Source organism: Lathamus discolor, chromosome Z, assembly GCF_037157495.1.
Source record: "Lathamus discolor isolate bLatDis1 chromosome Z, bLatDis1.hap1, whole genome shotgun sequence".
Lineage (NCBI taxonomy): Eukaryota > Metazoa > Chordata > Aves > Psittaciformes > Psittacidae > Lathamus > Lathamus discolor.
The window spans coordinates 22865680-22883312 of NC_088909.1; the positions used below are offsets into that span (position 1 = coordinate 22865680).

The 17633-nt window shown below is 51.1% G+C and overlaps 1 protein-coding gene across 3 annotated transcripts; it reads right to left on the reverse strand.

Moving 5' to 3' along the window:
• Nucleotides 1-384: 384 nt before the first annotated feature.
• Nucleotides 385-16949, reverse strand: ENKD1 (enkurin domain containing 1). Of its 3 annotated transcripts, XM_065663190.1 has the most exons (8): nucleotides 16789-16949; nucleotides 12118-12242; nucleotides 11624-11830; nucleotides 10204-10376; nucleotides 3475-3636; nucleotides 2197-2366; nucleotides 1155-1291; nucleotides 385-686 (listed from the first exon to the last, which is right to left on the reverse strand). In XM_065663190.1, exons 2-8 carry the CDS (start codon nucleotides 12200-12202, stop codon nucleotides 526-528), a joined length of 1095 nt encoding a protein of 364 aa, XP_065519262.1. In that variant the 5' UTR covers nucleotides 12203-12242; nucleotides 16789-16949; the 3' UTR covers nucleotides 385-525. The 3 variants fall into 3 exon arrangements, with proteins under 3 accessions (XP_065519262.1, XP_065519264.1, XP_065519263.1); XM_065663192.1 differs by lacking the exon at nucleotides 11624-11830; XM_065663191.1 differs by lacking the exon at nucleotides 3475-3636.
• Between the last annotated feature and the right edge of the window lie 684 nt (nucleotides 16950-17633).

The window sequence follows — 17633 nt, forward strand, 5'->3', positions numbered from 1 at the left end:
CCACACAACAAAACCTTCTCCTGACATCCTGCCAGACTCCCCTGCAGCCATCCCAGCTCTTCCCTGGGCACAGGACTGAAGCTCTGTGCCTCTTTGTGGTCCCTGAGCTGTGTCAGGAGGATGGGGCAGTGCTCAGGACTGGGGCACATGCGGCAGACCAATAGCACAAGGTTTTTGTGCAGACAAGTCTGCAGGTGCCCAGAATGAGCCATGACCATGGGCCAGCTCAGGAGAGAGAGAGGGACAAGGAACACCACAGGCAGCTGCATGGGAGACCTCCTACCAGTTCCTAGAAGTGGGAAAAAATGGGAAAATAAGAGGTGATGCCATGGATCCAGAACAGAGAGCTGATCTCTGAGAAGTCAAGCAACACAGAGACAACTGTTCTCCAGACCACAGAGAGTATATTAGGGCTTCTCCTTCCCTTTTCCATGGACAGACACACCACTGAAGCATGAGCAAGAGCCGCTGGCTGCACACTGGACACTGCATTGGCACCTGCATGGGCCCTACCCCTACCCCAGCTCAGGCGTCCAGCTTGATGAAGACCTTGGGCCTCGAGAAAATTTTGATGGCCTCTTCTATCTGGGAGAGCTTCCTCTCCAGCTCCACCCGTCTCTTCTGCATGCTGAGAGTGTCTGCCCTCACTGGCAGCATCACCAGGTCCTTTACCAGCTGCTCATGGCCTGCAAAACACAAAACCAAACCAAACAAGTTGTGTAAGTGGAAGAGCAAAGAAATCTGTCCTTTTCCCATGACCTCAACCTCAGCGATAAAAATGATGGCAGCACTAGAAGAAGGACTTGTAATACCCATCTTTCCATTGAAAGCTCTGCTGGATGAGGACCTGAGTGACCTGTGCCATCTCTGGAAGAACCAAAGGCTGGAATACAGACCTCTGAAGGTCCCTTCCAATCAAAATCTTTCTATCATATTAAGAGCAATAGTAACCCTAACATCAGGTCTATTGGACAAGCCTGCCTACCAGCCTGAAGGAAATTGCTCTTCCCACACATGCATCTCACATCCCAACTACACACCTTTGTCCAGATAACTCCAAGAGACAGAAATCTGTGTCCGAGAACTCATCTCCCAAATCCTGGCTAGAATCACCCATTTTTCTGAGCTGGAATCCCTGTTTCTTTTCCTCTTACTCTGCTTCAGACTGCTGAGGGTCTCCAGCCGCTGGTCCTCCTGCATCATGGTATGACCAGGTGGTATGTTGGGATCTGGCAGGTTTCGCAGCCGCTCCTCCATCTCTCTGCGCCACAGCTCCTTCCTCTCCAGCAGGCTGGCAAGGCAGAGGGAAGGCAAAGGAAGCACATGTCATTACATCTGGCAGAAGCAGGTGCCCAGGGAGATAGGGAGAGGCCAGGAACTGAGCCCTTCAAACCTCACCCAGCATCTCTGCCTGAGGACCACAGAGACCCATGCTGCCAGCTCACACGCCTGCCATGGAGGCGTATACTGGGCTTAGCCGACATGCATGGACCAGCAAACATGCTCCATGTACATTGAATCACTGCTGGAAGTGATGCACTGAGGCCGACACGAGCTCTTTGGAGACAAGGGATTCTGCTCCTTGCTTCTGGCCCAGGCTACTGAGTCCTCTCAAAATCATCTGCAGGCCAGTGACAGAATGAAGCTGGACAAAGTGGCTCACAGCCAGGGATGCTGGCAGAGAACAGCATGCACAGTACACAGCCGAAGGACTGACACCATGGTCAGTCCTAGGACAGGGTCACCAGGAGGTTTTCCACTCAGAACCCCAACAGGCAAGTCACTAATTGGATGTTCCTCAGACCCTCGGTCCACGGCTGAATACTGCAAGACAGAGCAAAGTGCTTGCCTCTCCAAAACCAGGCCTTGTAATATTGAAGCTACGTCATGTAGAGCAAGGCTTACAGGGGGTAGGAACATGCTTCTCATAGCACAGAGCATCCCCATGTCAGCACCATCAGATAACAGCAATCCAGGGAGGAAGGAGACAAAATTCTTTCTGAGCCCAGTCACACTGGCCATGGGATGCTTGTGAAGAAACCAGGAGGAACTGCTTTTATTCCCCAGGCCACTGTAAATCCCACTGCTTGCACATGCCAGGAGCACCTCTGTCCTCAGCCCCCCTTCTATGCAGAAGCTGAGAGACATGGTGAACGAAAGCGGGAAAGGCTCATGGACCAGAGAGGGCATACATACTACTGGGGGACATGGCCCTTTTGCTTAGTGTTGTAGTCCTCCTGCTCCCGGTGCTTCTGCTGCAGCAGCTTGGCCAGCGCCTGCTCGGACAGGGACCGCCGCAGCAGGGCCCGCTTGGCACTGCGGGCATTGTGCTTAACAAAGTCGATGCTCCTGCCCTCCACCTGCATCTGCAAGAAGAGAGAGGGAGGCAGCAGGGTCCAGCTCACACTCACACACACACAGAACCCCTGTCCCCATAAGGGACAAAGCAAAGCGGCATCTGCACAAGACACTGAATTCGGGGTGTAGGGCAGTAGCACAGGTGCACCCTCAGCCCATCCCACCTCAGGTGTGGAGCCATAGTCAGGCAGGAGCTATTGACTGTGGTTTGAGAAGGCAAGCACCAAAAGCCAAGCCTAAAACTGGATCTTTTAAGGTCCTCAGGCTGACCACATGCCCTCAAAGTCAGAAGGACAGAAAGAACTAGGCTTGGCGTAGTTCACACAGCTCCTGCTGGTGTATTCTGAGCCCATCAGGGCAGCTGGAAGGTCAGAGTTAAAACTGTTTGGGCCCTCACCAGAAGCCTGGCAGAGCTTAGCTGGTCCCTGGGGGCATTTCCTCAGATGACAGCACTCACTATCACAGCTTGTCTGGTGGCCAGGACAGGGCAGAAGGTCACTGGATTTGAGTTTAAGGTTTTCTTGGGTTTCCTCCTTAGGATTTTATGCCCTATTTAAATTAAGGCCCTCCATGGCCTTTGGGAACCAACAGACTGGCAACCCCATGCTTGCCAAAGAAAGAATAAACAAGTCACAAAACAGTTTAGGATGTCCCAGACAGACCACCAGAAAGGTTTAACTGTTAGTACTTATTTAACCTTCCTTTCTAAAAAGCTCACCCATTTTCCCAATTTTTTATCTAACATCCAGAAGCCACAGTTCCTTTGATTAAGGTGGGAGCAGCCTCCAAAGCCCCAAGACCTCCTGCAAAGCCCTACAAAGAGCAGACTGGAGATCACTGGCACTTGTACAGTAAGGAGGTGGGATTTTCAAAGGGAACTTCAGGATCTCTTTAACTATGAGTAGGGGTGAAGCCAGAGGCAGTATTAGCAATCCTTGAACACACAGTGACCAAAACCCTGCTCCCTCCCTTCAGCCAGGAAGAGTATTTACAGATCTCCCTGTTCACACAGCATACCTGACTCAACACTTTAGAAGAACACATGAAGAGTGCAAAACAGGAGCGAAGTTAAGTGCCAGAAACGCCTGGGATGGATGCAGTCAGTGTGCAACTCACCTTGATTTCAACACCCAGTGCCTCTGGATCCTCTGTGTCTGCTCCTGTTTTCATTCTAGCAGGCCCTGGGGAGAGCGATCTGCATGGCCTGATTCCAGGACCACAGCGAGAATATGCTCTCAGGAATTTCAGAGCCTCTGGATTTGGAGGCGGGGAGCTCTCCTGGGAGAGGGAAGAAAAGATCCAATAGTGGAGGAAGGCTGGAGAAAAGAGAAACCAACCCAACAAAGCCTAGGAGGTCAACCACAAGCTCAACCACAATTTTCCAGCAGGCAGATGACAGCACGCTCTTTCTGCCATGACTTGGCAGGAGTTGTTGGGGGAAGACAATCTGGACTCAGCCAGCAAAGGCCAAACTAACTGCCTACAGCAACAAATCCAGACCTGGCAACTGAACTCTGTAAAGGAACACTAAAAAAAGGAGGGGAAATCTACTGAAGCACACATTTGGATCAAATATACACACAGCATAGGCTGGAGAGTCCTGGTACTGACTAAAATGGTAGGCATGAAAGGAAAGCAACACCAGATAACCCAACAGAGATACCTACCAGAGCTAGGGACACTGTCTGTACTGACATTGATCACAACTCCTTAAAAAGCAGAAATCTTCCTGAGAAAGGGGCACATGGCAATGTGGAGAAAGCAGGCTGAAGGCAAGACACAAGCCAGTCTCCCTAGTTGGTAACAGTAGAGAACTTGAGCTCCCTGAAGCCATCCCAGTGCCACAAATCCAGAGCCCATTCAAGCAGACTTGACTGAAAAGGCCCAGGTAGACACGAAGGTGAGTGCTGAGCTGCTGGTCTCAAGTGCTGCTCTGCTCAGCACCCCAAATCTGTGGTTATGCTACTCTAGACAGAAAGAGGAGTGGGGAGTGGAGGAGTCTGGTGTTTTGGGGAGGGTGGAATAGCATGAGAGGCATCTTCAAAGGCTGTGGTTACAAGTGGCACAAGGTTACACTACCTGACGTCTAACAGAAGGCCTGAGGACTACCTCAGACAGTGCTATTGCAAAGAAACCTTGAAAATTGAAAGTTGACTGTGACAAGTGGGTGACCTTATGATAAATCCAACCAGTGAACTGCTCTGCTGTTGGAAGTGACAGGAACTGTACAGGGCAGCCTCCAAATCATCACAGGTAGCCAAGCTCCCAGCTGTTCTCTTAGCTGAACTGCAGGCCCCTTGAGGCAGATTCCTTGTTGCCAGCCCATGTAGTTTGGCAGACATGGGATAGGATGCTCAAATAACTAGTTGTAGTGTTAAGAACCAGGGTATGCAATGCCCTCAGCACTGCCTGGACAGATCAGACTCCAAAGATGATCAGTCTTGTTGCAGCAGGAGCCAGGAGATCCAGATCTCTCCGGTAAGTTAATGAGAAATGACTTTACCCAGCATGGCTGGTTCAAAGTCGAACAAGTTATAGCAGGTACAACCACCCCAACAAAGCCCTGACAAAGCCCTGACAAATAGGAAGTTAGGTCCTGAGCCTATGGGAGCTACATGACCGTATCTGACCACAGCTCAGGTGCGACAAGAGTATAAAAGAAGCCTGGCTGGAGAGCCCGTTGGAGTTGTTTCTCCTTGGAGCAGTGGGTCTGCACTCAGAGACTCTCCCCTTGGGTCACGTCACCATCCAAGGGAATTCCTTGAGTTGAGAGCCTTCCCTTTTCAGGCGAGGGATTGCGCATTTTGGATCACTGGCCATAAAGTTTGAGAATCAGCAGTGTAGTGACAAATCCATGTGACATCCCAAATCTGGAGGTGATGTTGGTGGAGCTTGAATTGAGTTTGAGCAATAAATGTCATTTAGCCTCTATTTATTGGTTCTGTTACATTTAAACGGGCATAGTCAGTGGAATGCCTATAGAGGAAAGGTGACAAGTGCACGGATGATCACTTCTCCCCTGGGTGTACAGTGGGTGAAGGAGAAGTGGTTTTACCCAGGAGCAGAGAGAATGGAACAACACTGTGGAGATGGGGGAGGTGGTGAAGAGAGCACGTGTGCCATCCTGGGCACGGGCTTGGTACAGGCACAGGATTGTTTTGCAAAGAATTATTTGGAAATGGACTGTTTAGAAGAGGAATTTAGAAGAGAAAGAGAGCAAAAACATTTATTGGAACAAAGAACTGAAATTATGCTGGCATGAGCACAAAGACCCACCAGTGTTGTCCCAGTTTGGCAGCTGATTATGGGCACAGACCTTGAGGATGCAGACAGGGATATGTGGGGAGGTTCTGGTGAGAGCTTCGAAGAGGTGGTGGAGCTGGAGAAAAGGAACGTGGGAGCTCTCATTAAAACTGACAGGCAGATGGGACTGCACAGCAGGACCCCGGCCCATGTTGTGCACTGCTCCTGGTCGGGACCTGAGCTCAGGGAGTTGCACAGGAAGTTTTTGAGCAAAAACAGAGACAGACTATTTGTGGAGAGCCTGTGCCATGGAGGATGGGGTGTTGTGCAGTGATGAAGAAAAGAGCAGGTTTGGAGGTCCAGGAGTGGTTCTGAATCACAGACTGGTGGGTCTGTGATTCAGGTCTCAATAACCTACTGAGGGGGTTCTTGTAGGGGGGTGTAGAGCCCTGGCAAGAGGAGAGCCTGTCCCTGCCCCAGGAAAAGCACTGTCCAAGCTGCTACAGGGAGTGCCAAAGGCTGATTGTACCCAAGCGAGGTATGGGACCTCCAGGAGGTCCCGGCCACCTCAGAGCCCTCCTGAGAGGATCACCAGACACCCTGGAAACAGTCAGTCTCTGAGAGAGAGAACTTGGGCAGCCATGGAGCACAATGAGCAGGATCCCACTGGGATCTTGAACCTTCCTGAGATAGACCATTTACGGCTCAGAAAGAAATGCCCTTTAGTGAGGAGTATGTCGTACCTGAGTGCAGCTGCACTGATAGACCCCCCACACAGAGGAAGGGTCAGGAACCCAGGCAGACACAAAGGTGACACAACCCCAAACAGCAGTGGTGCCCTTAACCCTTTGGCACCTCACTGGGAGGACCTGAAGGGGTTAAAATCCACAACTCTGGGATTTGGGTTCAGCTGCCCACTCACCTAGTGATAACTGCTGATGGCTGCTTCTAAGAGCTCATAGACATATTCCCTAAGTCTTGGATTTTTAACTGATACAGGGCCCATATTAGTGTTTTAACCAATCAGCAAGTGGAGAAGTGAGGAACTAACCCATCAAGGAAAGCTGTAAATACAGTCGGGGTAACTGGTGTAGCAGAAAAATTCCACTAAGCACAACCTCAACTCTGGCTGCCTGGTGAGAAAATGATGGCAGCTGTGGAAGTGGCTCTGAGCCCTCACAAGGAAAATAGATGAGGGTTTGACATACTAGCAGGCAAGGGATGGGATCTGCCTTATGGTAAGGTGTGGAGTTTGGAATGCAGAGAAGCAGAAGCTTCTTTTGTGAGGCTTTCACATGCTGCCGCTACACTACCGCAGCCTAGAGCAACCTGTGCCGCTCGGTATCTGCTGCCAAATGGAGCATCTCCAAAGTGATTAAAGAGAAGACATTTTCCAGATCGTACACATTCCCCTTGGAACTCTCCAGTCTGTCCAGTCCATAAGGCTGATGGCCAGTGGTGTTTATCAACAGATTCCAGGGAACTTAACAGCAATGCTCCACTGCTGACTGCTGCTGTCCCAAACCTAACCTCAGCAGTGACAGCAGGACAGGCTGCTGTCCACCCTTGGACGGCCATGCCAGATATTAAGGATATGGTCTTTATGGTTTCCCTAAGGGGAGAAGACAAACCCCAGTTGGATTTCACTTGGGAGGGGATGCAGTATACTTTTAACCAACTCCCACAAGGATATAAATATTCCCACATTACTGCCCACAGTGCTTTGGCCAAGCTCCTCGGTCCTGTGGAGGTGCCAGCAGATCTTCACATATACGAATGTATAGATGATATCCTAATGGATGGAGACAATAAAGAACAGAACAGGCAAGGGGCTGCAGCCATCTGGAATCTATTGAATAAAAATGGGCTCAACATTCCACCCTCCAACTGCCAAGGTTCCAGACAAGAAGTTAAATTCTTAGGGGTCTGGTGGATAGCAGGAGCTGTTGCAGTACCTGATGATAACCTCTCAAGCATCAAGAAGGACAAACCCTGGGCAATAAAACAGAATAACAATAGCTGTTAGGCACATGAGGTTATTGGTGAAAACATGCATCAGGGTTTTTGGTAATTGCTCGCCCACTATACAACTTGCTTTGGAAAAATAAGGAATGTGACTAGACTCCACAACTAGAGAAGCCCTTAATCCTCTGAAAGATGAACTCAAAGCTTACCGGGGACCGGGCTCCCTGCACCACAGGACCCATTAACAGTGAAGTGGGGATTTGCCCCCACGCTTCTTACTGTGGTGTGTTCCAAAAGGGACCACGAGGACCAGCCAGGCCTCTACTGTTTTCTTCTACCTCATTTAAAGAAACTGAAGAGTGATACTCAGATTGAGGACAAGGGGTCCTGTGCCTTACTAAAGCCATTAAGGAAGCTGAGAAACTACACACATCTCAAGCTGTTATAGTACAGGGTCCTCTTCCCCTTCTGAACCCAATCCTTAATGGATCACCTCCTCCCCAGGGAGTAGCTCAAAAGGCCACAGTTCAGAAATGGGATGCATACTTAGAAGGAATTAGTCAATTATTGTTGTTAAGAGAGGGTCTGATCAAGGTCTCCAAACTGCAGAAGCCCATAAATCCAGACCCAGGCTTGCTAAGTCAAGCCTGTAAGCCTTCTTCTATTAAAGAAGCACTCTAACAGATTGAATTTAAACTCTGAGCAGCACCAGCTCCACCAAAGATGGAGATCCTTCAAAGGGAACACCCCAGCTCCAGAAGAACCACAGTAATAGTTAAAGCAACATGAGTCAGCATGAGGGCTACCCGCCACCTCTCTCTGGAGCACAAGGAACACACCACGCAGAAACTGCCTGCACAGAGACCACCCCCTTCCCCAGAACAAAAGAAGAAATTATCTCAATCTTCCTCTAACCCAGAGGATTTGTCAAACGAGAGCGTAGGCTTGTGTTCCTAAAGCATATGTGGGTTTGTTCTCATGTGTGGAAAGGTCACAGACCTCAAGGAGGTTGGTGTCACCGGGAAGAAGGGACACAGCATTTGGAACCACTGGCTTGGAAGTCATCTTGCCAATTTTTGCAGTTGTTAGCAGTACACATAATTTTAGTGTCAACAGCTGGATGGAGGGCTGCTTTGGACCAGGGTGAAGCAACACAGAGATGAGGAGGAACTTGGAGGTTCCAACTCAGCAAGGGAGTACCAAGTGAAGGCTTGTGTAAGTGGCAGTGCTTGAGGTGTCACCCAGCTTGCACCCACTGTCTGCACAAGCAGCAGCTCCCTGTGTCAATCCTGTCCACACAGCCTGGTTGGCTGCAAAAAGAAAAGAGATGGAGACCATGAAGGCTACCAGGGACTTGCAGGACAAAGCCCTCTCCAGAGGCTAATGGGAATGCAGGCTCTAACAGTTCAAGGTTACACTGGCCAAGGCAGGAGCCCTGCCTTGCCCCTTGCTCAAGGAGTTTCTCCCATGTGAGGCTGAGCTGGAAGGGAGCCCTGGGGCCTCTTCTCCAGGAGGTCACTATGATGGGGGTGGCACAGCACTCCTCTGCTTGCTGCTGTGCAGCAGGAGCCAACCCCATCCATAAGAGCTACAGTGCCTTTTTCTGGACAAAAGAAGAGGCTAATGGAATACAAGAGGTCACCTGGACCACAGGGGCTTCCAGACTGATGACAACAGATTCACCCAAAGATAGTGATGGAGCTTTCCTTCCCTCTCCCATGGCCTTCACTTTCGTTTCTGTACAAACAGGTACAACTCTACCAAGGCAGTGTCTTCGGTGCTTTTAGCAAAGCCTTCTGACAGAGGCACCATTTGAACACCAGGAACCCACCAGGGGAGGAAAAATGACCAAGATAAAGAAAGAGAAAGAAGCAAACACCAACCCAAAACCTTCACAAAGCCACACATCTGCTTGTTTCAGCAGCTGAGAAAGCCTGAGGAAGCAAGGCACAGCCCCACAGCCCTTCTCCTCACAAGTACAGGAGGTACATACACCCTTGCAGGTTGTGTTCACCTGTAAGACCTCCACCTTGATTGCCTGGAGATGCTGTGTGCCCCCATGGCACACGATTTATCCACCACAACAATTACTTGGAGAAGAATTTGGAGACATACAGCCGACTGTGGGTCCACAGGGTGGTAAGAGTTGGACTGAGGTTTGATGCAGCCTTGAAGACAAACCTCCGAGGACCATGATCCATGGGACAGAATACCACAGCCCTTTGGCACTAACCCCAGACAAGTGTTGGCCCAAACACCCGGAAGCTGAAAAGACAGCTGGATGCACCTCCAGACTGAGAATACAACTGTCAGTGGAAGCCTGTATATTCCCAAGAGGCCAAGCAGGAGCCTGCAGGCAGAGGGTGTAATGAGATTTTCCTCCTCTCAGCTTCTCCTGCATGAGGGATCTTCTGGGCTGGACAGGACGCGGATTATTACAGCAATCACTCTCTGGAGCCAGATGCCACATTCTCGCTCAGCACACAGCCCCACTGTCACATCTGTCCTCTGTGCTTCTTCACTGAGCTGCCCCAGATCCAGAGGTTCTGGGACTCCCCCATGTCAATTTTCCCACAGAGCCTCACGGCTGAACTGCATCCCAGGCCCAGATAGCTCAAGAGCTGAGTGGGTACTGACCTGGAGTTTGGCCTTCACCTTTGACTCCACGTTTTCATATTTCTGGGATTTCCAGAGAGCTTTCACAGGCTTGGGCTTGCTGTGCTCTTGGGCTCGCTCCTTCTCTTTGTACTTCTTCTGAATCTCTTTTATTCTCCTTACATTTTCTTTCTCATGATCCTTGGACTCTTTCCCTGCACAGCAAGGGGAGACATAGCCTTCACCCCTCAGACACTGCCCAGGGATTCAGGCTTTTGGAGCGCTGGCACCAGAGCCCACAGCTCTGTCTCCAAAGCTGGTCCAACCACCTATACAATAGCAAGCTCTCCCCTTCTCTGCAGACTAGACAAGCTCTGCATTCTTCTTGATGTTAGATGCACACTCCAGGATTGACCCTCTTCTGCCAGAGGATCCCACAGTGCCCAGCTGAGAGCTGTCAGAAGTCTGTGCACATTACTGGTGTTCACAGACTCCCTTGTTCTGAGAGACTGTGGCTCACTTGTCCCATTTGGGACTATGCCAGACACGCCATACCAGCACCCTCTTGAGAGCAAGGTCAATTCCCAGTTCAGCACACATGGTGTTTCTGAATGGTTAATGGCAGCTGCAGAGCCTTAAATCGGCACTCTTCCTGGTTTCAGGGTCAGCTGTTGTTGCACATCCAAGGGGACATAATCAAGACTACAGATTGTATTTGTTGGTTTTGAATCAAAAATGGTCCTTGGACTCTCCAAGATGGGGAGGATCTCAGCTGACACAACCAGACCCTCTTCATTCCCCTCCTGCTCTGGCACAGCAGTTCGGCTGGCAGCCACCACACTGGCACCAGGCAGGGGCAATTCCAACATATGAAGTAAATCAGACACCCAGTGCTCAGCCTTATCTCCTTCCTGGACTTCTGAATGTACTCTGGGTGACCTCCATGGAGAAGGGAACATCTTTTTCAGAGATATTCCCAGTATCCACACATACGGTCTTCCCAAATACTGCCTGGATTTGTTCACTAACAAGGAATTCCCCATATTAAACACCCTCTATACATAAAGATTTCACCCGATCCATTTTTAAGTTTGACTGTAAAGATACTGGTTGTATTCAGAAACAGCAAATTAGAAGGGCTTTGTTTGTTTCCAGCACCTCCTAATAGCCTCTCATCCATGACTAAATACTCAAATACAAATTAAACAGCTTCTTTTTTACAGTTTCCTTTCCCATCCCAGACCTGGGCCAGACTGGAGTCAGGAAGGTCACAGCAGCACTGGCTCCCGCACGGGCAATGGCCCAGGGACACCAGTGCCAGGTGAAATGCAGGAGATGTGACTGGCCCTGCAAATCTCAAGCTCTCCTCAGGAAGCAGAGCTGAGGAATTCAGCCAAAACCCTGATGCTTCATCCCTGGTACCAAACGCAGCTCAGGCCAGCAGCAGCTCAGCTGTACTTACTCTCTACTGGCAGCCTCCTGTCAAGGGAGAGCCCTTCAAGCTGCAATAAGAGACTGAGCGTCCCCTTCTGTCCCTTCTCCAGGAAATCCTTTCCACTGGGGCGAATACGAGGGGCTGGTTGGACCTGGCGGGCACTGTATGGGTTAGGATCCAGAGGGTCAGAGCTAAAACCCAGCTTCAGAGCATTCCCTTCCAGCCTCCCTCGAGCTACAGAGAAAGAAAGAGAAAGAAATTATCAGGAAACTATCTTGCCTCATGGTTTTCTTCACCCACAGCCTACAATGCCGAAAACCCCTTCTCCACCTCTGCCTTATGCTTTCCAATCTTTTGACCAGCTGTACACACCACCTTTAGGATCAGCATCCATGAGGCAGGACCTGCACCAGTGTGACTGGAGACTGTTGAGGATGTCAAAGAGGAAGGACATCAAACGGGCAAGCTGCACCAAGCCACAGTACAAAAGTGTATATCCCTAACAAGCAGCAAGAACTCACCTGAGAAGGGGCGTTTGTAATAGTCTGGAAAGAGTGTAGGGTCTGGAGGAATGGGTCCACAAATGCTGGATGGCCCTTCACACATCCTGCCGTGGCTCTGCCTCCACCACAGGAACCAGTCACCACTGAGAACAGAAATGAAGAGGGCTCACTGAGTCACTGAACATACACATTTATATATATACATTCATGTGAACTTCTGACCTTCATTAGAGAGCTTGCACTCACCTACAGAGATGAACTGCAGGTAGGAAACCACAAATCACCCCAAACTGGACTCCATGCAGGTGAAGCAAGGGATCCAGCAGTACTGTCCCTGTTGTGGGGCTAATCAGCATTTCTACCAGCATCAAACACGAAATGTCCACAGTTGCTGTAGTATCGGTATCTTCAGTACAGAAAATCCTTCCTATCTCTGCTCTCCCATACAGGAACATTTACTGCAGACATGCAAGCATGAACTGAGCTGCTATAACTGCCCTTTGTGCCTTTAGTGAATAGAAACACAGCGTAGCTGGATACCATCTGAGACATTTTAGCCTTAGATTTGAATTACCTCCTTGTTCCTTAGGCTCTTTCTAATTAGCTCCTGTGGTTCAAACACAACCTATACAAAGCAAGCTGAATCTTGTACCCCACACAAGTAAACTCACTGCTCTATCCTCCACAAGACACACACCAGTACTGTCACCACCCTTGAGCAGGCTGGGGCTGAATCTCAAAAGGACCTGAGAAAAAACACTTCACTGCAGGACCATGTAGGGGCAGATGCTGAATTTCTGGGCAAGAGCACCAAGATTAAAAGAGCCCAGCTGGTCTCAAGGAGACCAGAGTTACCTGTTTAGAAAACATCTTTTTCATTACTAAAGAACTTTTCAACATTAACTGCTGGATGAGCACAGATCCACACATCCCTGCCCTGGTCCCTGCTGTCTCTCTCCTCCCCACAACCAGAGGAGCACAGATCCTTGCGGCAGAGCAGCAGCTAGCATCGCTCACGAAGATCTCATGGACAGCATTCTATTGCCTATGTGAAGCTTGAGGGACTTGCTCCCCGCTCAGAAAACAAGGATGCAAGATGACACAGGAACAGGCACAGACCACTGGTGAGCTTTTGGCAGATGCCATAAAAGCCTCAATCCCTCCTCAGAGTCACACCATGATTTTGACAGGCACCAGGGCAGCTTGGCTGTTGTCACTGCTACAAGAGCTGGGGCTAAACCTGCATGCCCTGACTCCTCAGGCAGTAACTTAAAGATTTTGGAGAGATGTCAACAGGAAGAACCCTCTTCAGGATCTCGGCATGCCAGCACCATCAGGATGCAGCTTCTGCGATTTCATTTATAAACGAATAAACCACCAGTACAATGCTGGGTGAGTCTGAGTCATGGCAACTAATGTACTGCAGTCTTCCTTGCTAAATCACCCCTGTTGACATGAGACCCATTAGTGAAAATCTGTTATTCATCTCTCAGACACAATTGCAGAGGCAACGTAAGCAATGCTGACTACTGCATGCCAGCATACAGGTACAGTCTGTACTCAGCTCCTCTGGAAAAGCTCTTTCTGAAGAGCGAACACAGACCCTCAGCCTAAGGTAAAATGATACTGGGTTTTTATTATCTCCTTGATAATGGGTTCCATTAAGCTCAGGCTTACTGACTCTTGTCAGTAAGTACTTGTAAGTAGAGGCTCTTGTACTCTAGGGAAAAAAAAAGCATGTAACATGAGGTCCCTCCAGAACAGCTACTGGCCTTGAAGTTCATGTCTGATCTTGGTCTGAACTCATGTTCAAACCCAGCAATTTACACACAAAATGACAGGCTGAAATCATGACCTGTTACCAGAGCAGGCAATTGTTGTGGGGGATTGAAGGAGGAAAGGCAAGCTGATGGGCGGCGGGGGATGGAAGGCTCATTTTATACCTTCGCACAAGTCACATAATCACATTGCACATCCCAACAGCATCCTGCCCTGCTGCAGGGAATTTGCAAATGACACCCACTCCCTGATTTGCAAGTCACATCACCTCTGGATTGAGATCTTGCAAGATCAGAGAACCTTACTACAATGATAAGTATCTTGCCTATCTAGGTACCAGCAGTGAACTCACCTGCGTGGGACACAAGCCCCTTGTATCAGTCTCTTAGCCCTGAGAAGCAGCCAAGGCTCAGCTACCAATGATGAGAACAGCCTTCCCAAGCTGCTGCTTTACTCCTACCAGTCATGGGAGTATTTGAGGATACTTCTCATGGCTCACTTCTGTCAAAAGGTGATGTGTGGACACCCTCTGCTGCTATTCCCATCCTTCTGCTTCATCTCTTGTGACAGCCTTGTAGTTCAAATGGTCCTGTGCTCAGTTGATTCGACACTTCTTTTTCTGGGTTTCTCCCCATTTAACCTTCTGACCAAAAGTAACCTGGCTGTAACCTCCACAGGGGAATCAGAGGGGCAATGGAGCAAGCGCAAGAGACACATGGTAGGAGCATGTGCTTATGAACTCAGAGGAGAGAGGAAGAGCGAACAGGGTCAGCCCTTTCCAGCAGTGATCTGATCACTGTCTCAGCCACATTCAAATTTGTACCCAAGAAGGCATCTTCTCTATCACCACCTTAGAAACTTAAGCATTAAGAATACAGTACCCAATCTGTTGCCACCAGTAAGAAACTACTTAGAGCACTGGTAGGCCATGAGATGCAGCCAGATGGGTTAAATCCTGGCAGTGTGTCTTTGACTCCTCTCTCTTCGTATCGCCCTGCCAGACTGCAGAACTCACAAGCGAAGCAGCCTCCTAGCCACAGGGCTGCACCAACCCTGCTCCCTGCCTCACACAGCCTAAAGAGGTGCACGGCAGTTGCCAGAGTAACCTAACAATTTCAGCATTGCTTTTTTCACCAACCTGAGCGCCGCTGGCTGCCCACATCCCCACCACCGTTTAACGCTGGCCTAGGAGTCTAAAGCAGGCTCCAGCCCTACCCTTCTCAGAGCATCCCAATAATTCAACTCTTTGTGCCCTCTGCCCCAGCTTACCATGTGTCAGAAATGGTACTTATCCCCCAGGTGAACAGATCTTTCAGAGCCTGTAAGAACCACAGCTTCCTTTAGTGCCTTTTTTTTGGCATTGTAGTTAAGGATACTACAAAACATGGAAAGGGACAAGGCTTTGGCAATTTTTTTTTTCTCAGCCTGTAATCGGCTGCATCTGCCTTTGAAGCATTCCCTCTTCTTTAGAGATCACATTTTCACTGTGCCTGCATCCCTGTCCAGGAATCTGCTATCACTCACAGAGCTGAAGCAAGCCCTGCTTCATGTCTTTATGAGCCAATCTCTGCAAAAAGCATGGGGTAAAAAAATCCCACAGTTGTGATAAACTGTGATAAGCAGAGCAAGTCATCTGCAGAATATCAAAGAGCTAATCTCCATGCAGCTGGTCATGTCTGCTCCCTCCCTCAGTAGTTTTAGTTGAAACGAGAAGCAGCACCAGGAGAACTCTGGGCTCAAGGGCTGCACCAAAACAGGTGGGCACACATATCTGGGACCATAGTTCCCGCGGAATCAGGGATCAGGAAATAAGGTCAATACGCTGTGAATTGACCCTGTGATGTTAGTCCATGCTTACGCTTTCCCCTTGCAGACTACAATGGGAAAGATTAGTATTCTCCTTTTAATAGTATTCATCACTCAGGTTCCTTCAGGAACTTCCCCACCTCCCAGTCTCAAAGCCCCTTTTCTCTTCTGTCTCTCCAAAGACAAAGAGGGACAGGTAAGGCCAACTGTGATACTGGCATCTGCATGTGGAACATGTTCCTGGCAGTTAGGCACATGTCCACCAGCAGTCCTTTAGGAACAAAGCCAGCTTGCACTGTCTGCTCAAGGAGTCAGACGTGTCCAGCAGCAGCCTGGAATGATGGCCACCCTCTGTACTGGACGGTGGGCAGAGTCTGATGAGGCTATTGCAGAACTGCAGCAAAGTCAGAGAATCATAGAATCCCAGACTGGCTTGCACTGGAAGGGACCTTAAAGCTCACCCAGTTCCAACCCCCGCCTCGGGCAGGGACACCTTCCACTAGAGCAGGGTGCTCCGAGCCCTGTCCAACCTGGCCTTGAGCACTGCCAGTCCTCTCCCAGAACCGGACAGGATGATGATGGAAGAGAGGCCCCACCTTAACCCGTGGGGTTCTTTGATGCAAGGGCGAGCCACGTGCTGAGATTACAGGAGCTCATGTGCAACAGTGCATCCAGCAATGGAAAGTGGAGCTCGTGCGGCAGCCTACAGCCTGCTCTGGCCGTGCTGCCTTGGGGAATCAGTACGAACCCTGTTCTGGGGCCCGTACCAAGATCCAAGACCCCACTGAATACCACCACATGCTCCTGGGAAACCCCTCCCGGGTTTCATCCCGCGGGAAGGGGGTAGGCGGGGACGGGCTGCCAGAAACGCGACATAGAGGGGCAGAACCAGCCAGGAGCCCCCAGCGTTTCACCCAGGCGGGCGCAATGACACCGTGGTGGGGCTGCAGGCTGCAGCCCGGCTGCCCTCGGAAGGGGCACGGCGGCACCGCCCCCCGCCTCTGCCGGACCGAGGTCCCGCTGCCACCCGCGGGGCAGCGCCGGCGGGGACATTGGGGGCCGCGAGGGACGTCTGCGCCACCCCCCAACCCCCCGAGCACTCACCGCGGGAGGCCAAGGACCAGCTCTCCCGGCCGGGGCCCGGGCCGTGGGTGCTACGGCAGGCCAGGGAGGCCGCGGCCTGCGCTGGGCCTGGAGTGGGTCCGCCAGCCGAAGGCCCGGCCCGGCGCCGCCGCGCTGCCCGGCAACCGCCGCTTCCGACGGGAGGGGCCGGGCCCGGCGCAGCGCCGGGCTGGCAGCGGGTCCGCGGCGCTGCCGCGGCTGTAGCGCCCACCTGCGCTCTCGCCCTCGGCGGTCCCCAGCGGGCAGGTCCCCTCCCCAGGCCCGGCGCGGCCAGGCGCTGGTGCAGGCGCGCCCTGCCGCAGCATCTGCTTTCCCGGGGCTTTGGGGAGCATCCGAATCGCGCCCTCCTCCAGGGCCTGGGGAAGGAGCCGAAGGGCTCCTGTCGGCAACGTGGATGGTGGGATCGAGCATGCTTAGCGTGCCTGTGGTGGTACTGAGCTCTGTATTGTGGGTGATACAGTGGAGGGAAGCGATGAGATCCAGAGGGACCTGGAACGGCTGAAGAGGTGGGACCATGGAGTTCAACAAGTGCAGGTGTGAGGTTCTGCACCTGAGTCGGGGCAGTCACCAGCAGAAGTCCCCAGGCTGGGCAGAGGCTGGATGGAGCAGCCCTGAGGAGAAGCATTTGCGGGTGTTGGTGATGAGAAGCTCCCCATGACCCAGCTTCAGTGTGAGCTTGAGCCCAGATCCCCGAGTGCTGGGCTGCATCCCCAGAGCATGAGCAGCAGGTTAGGGAGGGGATTCTCCTCCTCTACTGCGCTCTGGGGAGACCCTCCCTGCAGTCCTGTGTCCAGCCCTGGGGCAACAGCATAAGAGGGATGAGAGTC

Coding starts and splice junctions, on each gene's coding strand:
- ENKD1 (XM_065663190.1), bottom strand. CDS start 12,202: ATGTGTGAAGGGCCATCCAGCATTTGTGGACCCATTCCTCCAGACCCT. Junction 3,637..10,203: donor AGGTGAAGGCCAAACTCCAG/GTCAGTACCCAC, acceptor TCCCTCTCCCAG/GAGAGCTCCCCGCCTCCAAA. Junction 1,292..2,196: donor AAGGGCCATGTCCCCCAGTA/GTATGTATGCCC, acceptor CTGCCTTGCCAG/CCTGCTGGAGAGGAAGGAGC.